This window comes from Ovis aries, chromosome 1, assembly GCF_016772045.2.
Source record: "Ovis aries strain OAR_USU_Benz2616 breed Rambouillet chromosome 1, ARS-UI_Ramb_v3.0, whole genome shotgun sequence".
NCBI classification, from domain to species: Eukaryota; Metazoa; Chordata; class Mammalia; order Artiodactyla; family Bovidae; genus Ovis; species Ovis aries.
The window spans coordinates 237,376,677-237,388,841 of record NC_056054.1 but is presented as its reverse complement, the minus strand read 5'-3'; the positions used below and the strand labels follow the sequence as shown (position 1 = coordinate 237,388,841).

Genomic DNA, 12,165 nt, shown 5'->3' with positions numbered 1-12,165 from the left:
TACTGCACTCGCCGTCAGACACGCCCTCGTCACTCTCGAACGCTTGGGCCACGTTGGCAGAAGCGTTCGAGAGTGACGAGGGCGTGTCTGACGGCAAGGGCGACAGGGTCACCCTCTTCAGCTCGGCCACTCAGCTGTTGCCCAGCGGGCAGGGCGATGCCGAGACTCTGACTGTGATGCTGCAGGAGCAGCTGGACGCCATCAACAAAGAGATCCGGTTGATCGAAGAAGAGAAGGAGAACACGGAGCAGCGGGCCGAGGAGACTGAGAGCAGGGAGGGCAGGGGGAGCTTAGGCAGCCTCCGTCGTTTTAAATCAGTGAGCTCCCTCAACCTGCATCCCGCCTCTTCAGGTGCTGGCTCCTGCCCGTGCCCAGAAGGAGGCGGCACCGCCCGGCACGGGAGGGAGACCGGCTGGGCATCATGACTCGGTTACAGGAGAAGGCAATGGCAACCCACTCCAGTACTCTTGCCTGGAAAATCCCATGGACGGAGGAACTGGATGGCTGCAGTCCATGGGGTCCCACAGAGTCGGACACGACTGAAGTGACTTAGCAGTAGCAGTAGCATTACTGCTAAAAGTCTATAAAATTTACTAGTGATTTAAAAAAAAAATTTGAGTGAGGCTTGAGGTTTTAATCCAATTCTGAGAATATAAAGAAATACTATGTTGTAAAAAAAAAAAAACAAAATTAACAAGTGATATAGTATTAAAGTACAGATTTTGTTCAAATTTCACAAAATTTTATGCTAGTGACCATTATTTGTTTTCATATCTTATTCAAGATTCCACATTGTATTTAATTGAGCATCTTCAGTTGCATGCAACAAATTCTGGTAAGTTCTCTTTTTCATTTTTATTCTAATTTTTCTTGTCATGGCATCTTAGATACACCTATCATTTAAAAGTGGACATCTAATTTCCAGATACATGGGATTTTGTGTAAAGTCTCTTTAATGTTAGTCTCATTTTGATGTTAATTTGTCATTCTTTCTTCTCTGCAAAAAAAATAAAAATACTACTCTGGTGAGCCTATTTTAAATGGCTGGTCACAGCAATACTTGATAAGAGAAACGGGTTTTACCTTATACAAGATACAGCTAGGGCCTTCCATCCTGTTCCATATCATGCATTTAGACACAGCATGTAAAAGAAGCCTGTACTTCTTAGAAGATCTCATTTGACAAAGTGACTGCACAGGGTCAAATCGCCTTCCTGTAATTGTGCAGTTCCTCAAAGGCCTGAGACAAATCTCTCTGATCACTGACTCCAAACTCTTCAGTGTGACAGGCACTGTCATATATATCTGGCTCCTCAGCATTCTTCAGCAAATTGTAAAGTGCCAGCTTACTCAGAGGAGGTAGTTGGCAAGCCTGTCAAAGAGGCTTTTATCAACCACCTACTTACCAACCAGCTGTGACCTTTTACTACTTCCCAGTAGCCTGGGCTCAAACCCTACTATAGCAAAAAAAAAAAAAAAAAGGCAGACTTCTGGTTTAATTAAACCTCATCATAGAATTATACTCACATCTTGGTTTGATAATTGCTCAGCCCTGGACATCAAGTATTTTAGCTCAGTTGCAAATCTGATCACATTATTTCCATTCTCTCCATCACTAGATTCCATTCACACAGAAACGCCTTCCAGTCCTCAGCTCTGCCATACCCTGTCACGCTCTTAGCATACGCTGTCCTCCTACTTGCAATACACTTGCTGTCTGATAGGCTGTCTTCCATTACTGCCTGACTACTTACCTCCTTCGTCAACAAGCTGGAAGAGCACTCCTTCTCAGTGGGCTCCCAGCTTTATGTCCTCCCAATACCTTCCACTTTCCCCTATCCTAGCCCTTATCACCCACTAGTAGAAAGACCTGTCTAGTCGTCTGTTTGTCTCCAGCCCTGGCAAATGGATGGAAAGATTAGAGAAAGGGAGGAAGGGCAGTCTAATTCTAAGACCACATTTCTTCCACATTTTAGCTTGCAAATTGAGATGTGTCTTACAGATGGTTGTCTTACAGCAGTGACTGACCAGCTGGCAGTCTTGCTATAGCTACCACTGCTGGCACACACACCAATACTGCCATAGCTGCTTATATATTTTGTTTTCTCTTCAACTGAGTTACATGCACTGTTGGTATTACATCAAGATTACACTGTGCTTGCCATTAAAATAAGTTATGCATATAGAAAGGCTTGGGAACAATAAAAGGACATAAACTTAATATTCGTGATAAAGCTGTCAGAGAAAAGGCCACAAATCCATATTTCCTAGAAAAACAACACCTAGAGCTTTGTGAAACCCAGGAGTGGAAGATAGCCATAAACAGATGAAGCTGTGTTATATTTGACTACTGACCACATACATAGAAAAGGACTGTCAAATGAGGCAATTGAAGGTATGAGAAACTATCAGTCTCTTGAAGTAGATGAAAAAAAATATCAAAGCAGAAGCTGATGTGACTGGAGAGGATGAAGAGAAAAGGGAACCCTCCTACACTGTTGTAGATGATGTACCCAGTACGTGGAACACTATCTAGGTTCCTTACACACAACAAAAGAGTTAACATATGATTCTGCAAATCATACTCCTGGACATATATCCAGAGTAAACTCGAATTCAAAAAGATCCATGTGCCCCGGTATTCGTAGCAGCACTTCTTACACTGGCCAAGACATGTCCATTGACAAATGAATGGAAAAAATTAATGTGGTGTATATACAATGGAATGTTATGCAGCCATAGAAAGAATGGAATGATGTTATTCGCAACAACAGGGATGGACCAGAGATTATCATACTAAGTGAAGTAAGACAGCAAAAGACAAAACCCATGCCAGTCTATACTAGCCGATGTCAGGCAAGCTGGGCTACTTATTGCCCTATTCATGAGACTTACCCTGTTTATACGTACAAAGCAGATTCTCCATCACAAATACATTATAGAAAAAGGACTAGACTTTGAGTTTCTGCTTTTGTACTTTCTAGCCATGTTAGCTGGGTGACAATGAAAATCACGATAATCACGTTTGTTGAGTGCTTATGTTATGTCATATATTTTGCTAAGCACTTTATATGTATTATTTTAATTACTTGTTTCAATTATTGGTATCCCTATGTTACAGGTGAGAAAACTGATCTATAAGAATCTAAATGACTAGCCCAAGATACCCAACTTTTCTAGCCTCAATTTCTTCATCTCTAAATTGATTAATTAGAAAGCAGCAAGCACAATGTCCAGCACAAACTGAATATATGTTACCTTCCTGCTCCCTCCCTATTATTCCTTCCTTTTCTTTCGGTATATTATTCAAGGCAGAAGTAACTTACTGATTCTGCCTCCTATAGAACTAAATTTTCAGTATAAACATTTTGCTGTTTTTCATCCATGCCTCATTGTCTTTTTGTGGGTTGAGCATATTTACCTACAAGATTGCAAACTCGTGGAGCGCAAAGGTGGTATCTTTTGGCCTAAAGCAGTTCACTTTTTGACTAATTATATTGACTAAGTGTATATACACATACATATATATATGTGTTTCTATATATTTCACAACAGCAACTGCAGATTTTTTCCACTTTTCTCAGACTTCCAACCTTGACCCCTTCCTAGCACCCTCCTTAGTTACCTCTCCTACAACTTAACAAAGAAGGAAAAGGCATCAGGTAAGAACTTGCTTATGCTCTCCACTAGACCCATGAACTCACTTGCCTCTGTACCCATCTAGTCCTTTTCTCTCCTGTCTCCTAAGGAAAACCTCCCCACCCACCTAAAGGCTGGGTCTGTTGCCATCCAGCCTTTTCAGGGGACTGGCTCAGTTGATCATCTGCTCTTTCTGCAATGTTGCTACCTTCTCTCTCTCAAAAATCTCTCCTTAGCTTTAATGTGCTCATGTCTGTTTGATGCTCTGAGAGTCCTGAGTGATGGCATATTTCCATCTGGCAGTCACCCTTCTTCCCTCACTTCAAACCAGGTCTCTCCAGGATCAACTGTAGCCCTGCCTCCCCAACCCCTGCATAACAATCCAGCTCTCATTGCTCTTTCCAATCAGCCACCACTTAGATGTCAAAACCAATGGGCTCCTTTCAGTCATTCCCTACGGACTGAATTAATTGAAATAGTGCGATTCATTGTTAACCCATTTTCTCCAAGAGTGAAAGCTCCACGGTCACTTTTGCATCCCTGTGTTCTCTCTGACTTCTTGTAACTACTTGTTGATTGAATGCATCTTGCCTATTACTTTGCCGTCAAAGCATGTTTTACATTCTGATTGCTTATCTGTATCCCACCAGATGTGTTGTTAGAGCAGACACAGAGCTCTCGGTGGTTGCTTTGCTGAGCACAAGGCCTTGAATAAAACTCAAAAAAATATGTATTGACCAAATGACTGAAAGGAAAATAAGAAGAGGGAAGGGTTTCTATGTCTTGTGGTAAGTAGGGAAGAGTAACACATGATAAATTTCTTAGCTCCCAATCTTGCTAAAAGCCAGAAGTGATAATTGACCTGAATTAAAGATTATTCATTGATGAATTAAGACAGTTCATTCTCACTGGATTATTGAGATTTCATTTTCTTTCAACATCTCCATGCAGATTTCGTCTATTGAATTATAACAAAGAAATAATCTAGGTACCTGGCTTCTCCCGTAACCAGTCAGACAGCCATTTCAGTTGACAGTCGCAGATCCAAGGATTCCCATGAAGATAAAGGCTTTCCAGATCAGACATGTAGGTGACCATCTCTTGAGGGATGGAGCTCAGAAAGTTATCAGACAAGTATAGGTACTTAATGAAAGATGTTTTAAATATCCGGAGGTAGCGCAAGGAGACAAATGTATCTGGATGAAGCTTAGTGAGGTGGTTCCCTTCCAAGTGCACCAGTCGGAGGGAGGTGAGTCCATAAAAAACCTCTGGGTTTATAAACTCAATGTTGTTGTGGTCCATATGCAACCGTGTCAAGCTCCTGAGGCCATAAAAAGTGTCCTTCTGAAGTTTTCGAACTTTGTTATAGCTCATTTTTAAGACCTAAGAATACAAAGAACACGCTTATTTTGTCAAAGGAATTACCACAAAAAAGACAAGCATATTCATAATAAAACCTACACTGAGATTATCCAGTCATTGTGTGGATCCTAATTCGACAAACTAGCTGCAAATTAAATATGGGAATATCAGGGAAATTAGAACACTCATGAAGAGTTTGTGATAGTGATGAATTAATGCTATAATTTTAAGGTAAAACAATATTTTACACTTATTTTTAAAAGACTGATTTTGATATATATATATATATAGAAGTACTTACAGATGAAACATGATATCTCAGGTTTATTTCAAAACAATGCAATTACATAGGAAAGTAGTGGGGTGGAAGTACAGGTGAAACAATTTCCCCCCTCCTCCTGGACCTAGAAAACCACTGATGTACTTTGTTTCTCTGGATTTGCCAATTCTCAATATTTAAAATAATGGGTGATACAATATGTGGTCTTCTGTGTCTGCCTTTTTCCAACTAGCCTTCTTTTCAAGACTTACCACTAGTTTAGTGTATAAGTCAGTTATTCATTCTTACTATTGAGTAGTCCACTTAATACATGTAACGTGTTTTGTTTATCCATTTATGAGTTGATAGACATTTGGGGTTTTTTTTGGTTTTTGTTTTTTAGTTTTTAGCTATTAAGAGTAATGTGATTTTAATTGAAGTTAAAATAATTTTTCAGTATTTCAGTAGCACTTTGGTATTCTCCAATTCCTTCTCCAGCTATCAGCTGAACATACTCTTTTTCCCAAAAAGAAAAAAAAATGCTAGTAAAAACGATGATTTACCATATTTTCCTGATTTGACCTAATCTGTCATCTCTGTTGAGAATGCTTTTCTGGAATGTTAAGTTTCCTAATAAAGAAAATTTGGCGACATGGAACAACTTTGCCCCAAATATTACCAAACTCAATGTTCATCGATATCTATTGGAAACTTGGTCAAGAAAAACATGTGTGAATTCCATGAAGAAACTCCATCTAATCTGCTGAAGATATATCTTCCAAATAAAGCCTGATTAAACCAAGTGAACATAATCACTTATCTAGACTTAAACCTATGGCTTTACACAGCCTTGATGTGGTGTGAGAAGACTCACTGTGCACTGGCAATTTATCTTTTTAAGGGTAGAACTGACAGTTTGCTTTACTGTCATCTATGAGGACCTTTGGGAGACATCTTTTTCTAATTTAAAATCAGGTATGGTTGTACTTCTGAACAGTAGTTTTACTTTTTATTTAAAAATTAATAGACATCATAAATTGAATTAACTTCTCTAAAGCGTCAGGTCCTACTTACAGCAGACATACCAATCTTTATGCCTGATGTTTCCTGCATTACCTTTGTTCTTGTTCCTAAGAGTTCTTCCTACTTTTCACTTTCTTGCCTACTGGAGTAGTAATTCTTAAAATATTTGATACATCCTTAGAAGTCCTCATAACTTAAAAAAAAAATATTTAAATAAAGCAATGCAAAAGTAAAGTGAAACTTACAAAATATATTGCTCTACAACCAAACAGTATGGAGGTTCCTTAAACCAGGAATAAAACTACCATATGCCCCAGCAATCCCAGTGGTGGGCATATACCCTGAGAAAACCATGATTCAAAAGGACACATATAACCCAATGTTCATTTCAACACTATTTACAATAGCCAGGAGGTCCATCAACAGATGAATGGACAAAGAAGATGTGGTACATAAATACAACGGTATATTACTCAGCCATCAAAAGGAATGAAATTGTCAGTTGTAATGAGGTATGAACCTAGAGTCTGTCATACAGAATGAAGTCAGAGAAACACAAATACCATATATTAACACATATACATGGAATCTAGAAACATGGTACTGATGAATCTATTTGCAGGGCAGGAGCTTGTGGATGCAGCAGGGGAAGGAGAGGGTGGAGAAACAGTAGCTGACATATACACTACCATGTGTAAAACATAGCTTTGGGAAGCTGCTGTATGGCTCAGTGATGCCCTGTGATGGCCTAGAGGGCTTGGATGGGTGGCAGTGGGAGGGAGACTGAAGAGGGAGGGTGTATATATATATGTATATGGCAACTCACTCCAGTGTTCTTGCCTGGAGAATCCCAGGGACAGGGGAGCCTGGTGGGCTGCCGTCTTTGGGGTCGCACAGAGTCAGACACGACTGAAGCGACTTAGCAGCAGCAGCAGGAACAGGTAGGTTTTGGAGGCACATCTCACCTCGTTAACTTGCCCCTTCCCAACATCAGTCTCACCTGCAAGGCTTGCAAATCTGAGAAGGTCTTAGCAGGGATTGTGTGAATGCCATTGCTGTGTAGCATTAGTAACTCCAACTTGTTCAGGCCAGAAAAATCTGCTTCTGTTAATCTAACCAAGCTGTTGTACCTGAAATAAAAACATCATTCTAGACATAAGTCTGTCAACTAAAGTACAAATGTCAAAGCAAAACCCAACAAATGCACACACAAAACTGAATTTCACTCCCCACCTCTCAAACACACACCCCACTAAAGATTCCCTGTGCTCTAAGGAGATAACCCAATGCTTGAAATACTGGAATTCATCAGATGCCATGGAAGGTCAGCCCCTTCACCCAGCCCTTGCATTGCCAGTTAAAATTATTCTACTCACATTCCTGGAACATGCTACATCCCTTCTCATTTTCAAACCTTTGTATGTTATGTTGTATCTTCAGGTTGGAATGCCCTTAACTCCAGCCTCCTCTATTTGTGAACACTGTTAAGACCCAGCCCATTCCCTAATGACATTGCCCCTCGATCTCCCAGGTGGAATTCATCATTATGAAACAATGGTTAAGAAGCCTGGGCTCTGAAGTCAAGTGTTTTAGATATGATTATGAACTCAGGTACCCGGCTCCTGGGAGTAGGGCCAATGCTGGGTTAAAAAAAAAAAACAAAAAACAAAAAACCAGCAATAACCTTTCTTTGCCTCAGTTTCCTTGTCTATAAAATGCAAATAATAGAACCTACTTGAAACAGGTTTTGAGGATTAAATGAATGCATTCATGAAGAGTGCTTAGCCCAATGCCAGGACACAAGTAATGTTAGCTGTTATCAGTAGTGATTGTTCCGAAGACACTTAGTATGCTGTATTACAATTCTTAGTAAATTGTACTGATTATACATCTGTCTTTTCACTTTAACTGGTTTCTACACATGAATAATGTATCCATTATTGTATCCCTGGTACCGTCCTTGTGTTAGGTTCATAGTAGGTGCTCACTAATGTCAAAAGATGTTGTCTGCCTTTTCATTCATTCACACACGTTTTTTCACCAGCCTTTAAAATGCAGTCACTTTTTAGCAGATTTAATTACTTATGCATTTTTAAAGTATTTTAAGTCAGTTTGTGTGGGAAAAAAAATCCAAAGGCCTTAAAAAAAAGATCTAGTTAACTTTTCATATATATATAGGAGGACATTTACCTCATGGATATTATCATAACTCTAATTCTTAGCAAGAGCTATATTGTTACTCAGCAAAAATAGAGCCAGAATGAAGCTTTTCTATAATCATGGGGGTCTCAGCCTACCGTGAATGACTTTGGGTTCTAGAAAAACTTTCCCTTAATAAAAGCTTACAGGGAAAATTTTTCTTATTGCCCGGGAAAGCTTAAGATCCTCATGCACTCATTCCAGAAGGAAAGTATTATTAACAGAATTGTGGTTAATCTACCAAAGTCACAACTGTTTTGGGGATATCACGAGTGTACTCAATCCTCCTTGAGAATGAAGCAAGACAAGCGCCCTCACTCACCCTAAATTGATACGTTCCACGTTGGGTGGGATGCTCTCTGGGATGGAGGTGAGGTACCGAAACGTGCAGTGCACCTCTGTAGGCACGTAACAGGCACAGCGGCGAGGACAGGTCCTGCCCCCAGGCAGGGCTATCAGGCAGAATGCAGTGAAGGAGAGCAATAAGCTGGTGTTTCCCCTGCCTTTCGGCTTCATCCTGAAAAAAAAAACACCATCATACCTCAGTTATAAATATGGTTTGAGTGGAGTTCCAGTAGACCACACACAGTAATGGGTAATCTGGGACACTGTCCTGTAAGGTTCAGTTCAGTCGCTCAGTCGTGTCCGACTCTCTGCGACCCCAGCAATCGCAGCACGCCAGGCCTCCCTGTTCACCAATTCCTAGAGTTCACTCAGACTCACGTCCATCAAGTCCATGATGCCATCCAGCCATCCCATCCTCTGTTGTCCCCTTCTCCTCCTGCCCCCAATCCCTCCCAGCTTCAGAGTCTTTTTCAATTAGTCAACTCTTCGCATGAGGTGGCCAAAATATTGGAGTTTCAGCTTTAGCATCAGTCCTTCCAAAGAACACCTAGGACTGATCTCTTTTAGGATGGACTGGTTGGATCTCCTTGCAGTCCAAGGGACTCTCAAGAGTCTTCTCCAACACCACAGTTCAAAAGCATCAATTCTTTGGCGCTCAGTTTTCTTCACAGTCCAACTCTTACATCCATACAAGACCACTGGCCTTGACTAGATGGACCTTTGTTGGCAAAGTAATGTCTCTGGTTTTGAAAATGCTGTCTAGGTTGGTCATAACTTTCCTTCCAAGGAGTAAGCATCTTTTAAGTTCATGGCTGCAATCACCATCTGCAGTGATTTTGAAGCCCCCCAAAATAAAGTCTGACACTGTTTCCCATCTATTTCCCATGAAGTGATGGGACCGGATGCCATGATCTTAGTTTTCTGAATGTTGAGCTTTAAGCCAACTTTTTCACTCTCCTCTTTAACTTTCATCAAGAGGCTTTTTAGTTCGGTTATTAGGGACCAATTTCATTTGCAGCTTTTATGGTAAAGCTAACTACAAAGCCATAGTGTGTGCGGGCCTCATATGGACTCTTGTGACAAGCAGGGTATTTATTGTTGCGAAAATTCCTTTACAGATTTTCACTTCTTAATGAAAAGCAGGAATCCCTTTTACTTAGGGATTCATTAAAAAAAAGAAAATGGAAAGCATAATGGGGATATTGTGACAACTGAAATACATAAAGTTTAGTTTCCTGTTTATACATTCGTTCTTTTAGACTTAAAAAAATTGATTATAAAGCTAATACGTGTGCAACATTGGAAAGTTAGAAGTTGTAAATAAGTCAAATAAAGAAAATTACTTATACTCCCCACCACCCAGATATAATCAATATCATTTTGTTCTATCCCTTCTAGCCTTTTCTTTATTGGATGTGTGTATTTCTGTATATGTGTGATCAAGTGAAGTTTCATAATACATGTTTTATCACTGAGCATGTTTGGTTTTTCATTTTCTTAAACCTTCAAAAACACTTTCAGTTAGAGCTGTAATCAGGGAAAGGATGAATAAATCTCTTCCTATTGTCTTAAGTCTTTGCCAAAAAAAAAAGACAAATTATACACATCACTGCCAAATGATGACCATAACGAATAGTAACTGGCCAGCTGAGAGGGCTTGAGCCTTAATACCTGCCCTACAGTGGGCCACGCTGACCCCTCGCAGGCATGATGTTGTTTTTGCTCTGCTTAGAACATCCCTCTGCCTCGTCCCTTGGTCCCTTCTTCTCACATCTGCCGTGGGCGTGGGGGTGGGGGCATATGCAGGGAAGAAACATGCTCAGCTTGGAAAAAATGGTATCTGGTACCCACATGTGAGGCAAGCCCAGGGAGCCAGACCAAATTTTTGCCTGCAATTGAGAACATACAAAGACGTAATAAGATCTCTATTATGCTTTTCTAAGAAAAGTGATCTTCATAGAATTGTTTTTTAGATTCTACCAGCAACCATCCTTTAAATATAAACTACATTTAAAATAACATGAATGCTGAATTGCTTGTATCTTCATATAGATAGAAATATCATGGAATTACAATTTAGCCCAAATTAAAATCTAATACTGGTTTAATCAGATGGCCACTTTTGTCATTGTAACTGTCTGGTTACCAAATATTTAAATAAATATGTGACTGGAGACAGCATTTCCACCTTCTTATAATTAAGTAAGAAAAGAAAAGAATAGGTTGAAGGCAGTTCTGTCGTTCAGCTAGAAAAATAGAAGTTCTGGGTTTGCCCACTTGAGAGTTACTGAAAAGACACCCAAAAGTCTGAACACATGGGAGTGGATTCCCATAAACTTAAACCTGAAAATGTATATAATGAAATAGAAATTGACAGTACCTGAGCTCTTCTGCCGTCGTCCTGAATCCTCTCCTGACATAGGAAAAGACTGAAAAATCTTCCCAAGAAATGTACCCACAGCTGAGTGAGGAAGGGTTCTCTGCTCCCCAGGTGGGCGAATGGCTTGACCTCTCTGGCTCACCGCTCAGGAGTACTGTTCTCAAGAGAGACCTGGAAGGCGCCTGGACAGCTGCAGCGTAGATAACCCAAAGTCGCCAGTCAGAAGTGCTTCTTCATAACTGCTGATGTTACAGAAACAAAACGCAACGTGGAGGTTTGGAATTGTTCTCTCCCTTCCCTCAACAGTGCGCTTCAGTTCCCTTTAAAGCTGTCAATTTAGGTATATCTATTAACATCACTCCATTTTACCCCCAAGTCCCAGGAATTTCTCCTCCCTTAGCCTTTACGGGCAAATCTATCATAAATGCCCACAATAAGGGTCTCTACCTACTGACGAATCTTTACTAAGAGTGTGTCTTTTGTCCGGGAGCAGTCACTGAAGAGGTGATTTTTTTTTTTTTTTTGCTTTAACTCCTTTCCCTCGTCGGCCCTTGCTCCACCCCTCCGGACTCTCACCCCTCCCTCGCTGCTCCCCTTGCCCAGACTGGGGCAGAGGACTAGCTGCATTCCCATGCCAAGCCGCCCCTCGCTGGCGCGGGTATCGGTCCTCTCCTCGTCCCAGCAAAGGACTGACGGAGCCGCTCACCTCTCCGCCCAGGTGACCAAGGGGCTCCCGCCGCTGGCATTTCCTGAGTTCAGCTGCCCGGGGCAAAGGGACCCTCCGGAGCTGAGGAAGGGATGGCGGGGCGGAGCGACGTTGACTTACGTGTCTGGGGACTGAGCCGAGGCTCCACGGCACACAGACAGATAATAAACGACCACCCAGTTTTATTTTTGAGAACGCACGGATGCCTGCTCGCTTCTTGTTTCCTCCGCTTTTTTCTAATTCCCAGGATTT

At 41.0% G+C, this 12,165-nt stretch overlaps 1 protein-coding gene across 4 annotated transcripts in view; it reads right to left on the bottom strand.

Annotated features, from left to right (window-relative positions):
- Positions 1-12,165, bottom strand: part of IGSF10 (immunoglobulin superfamily member 10) — a 27,542-nt gene extending 15,377 nt beyond the window's left edge. The window contains exons 1-5 of one of the 4 annotated variants that reach the window (XM_060394790.1): positions 12,034-12,165; positions 11,208-11,397; positions 8,805-8,999; positions 7,284-7,413; positions 4,632-5,022 (exon numbers count right to left, since the gene is read on the bottom strand). In XM_060394790.1, the coding sequence (XP_060250773.1) occupies positions 4,632-5,022; positions 7,284-7,413; positions 8,805-8,998 (715 nt within the window). In that variant the 5' untranslated portion in view covers position 8,999; positions 11,208-11,397; positions 12,034-12,165. Of the gene's footprint in view, positions 1-4,631; positions 5,023-7,283; positions 7,414-8,804; positions 9,000-11,207; positions 11,450-11,654; positions 11,969-12,033 lie in introns of those variants that run through there. The other 3 variants (XM_060394789.1, XM_042235571.2, XM_060394779.1) reach the window with 3 other exon arrangements.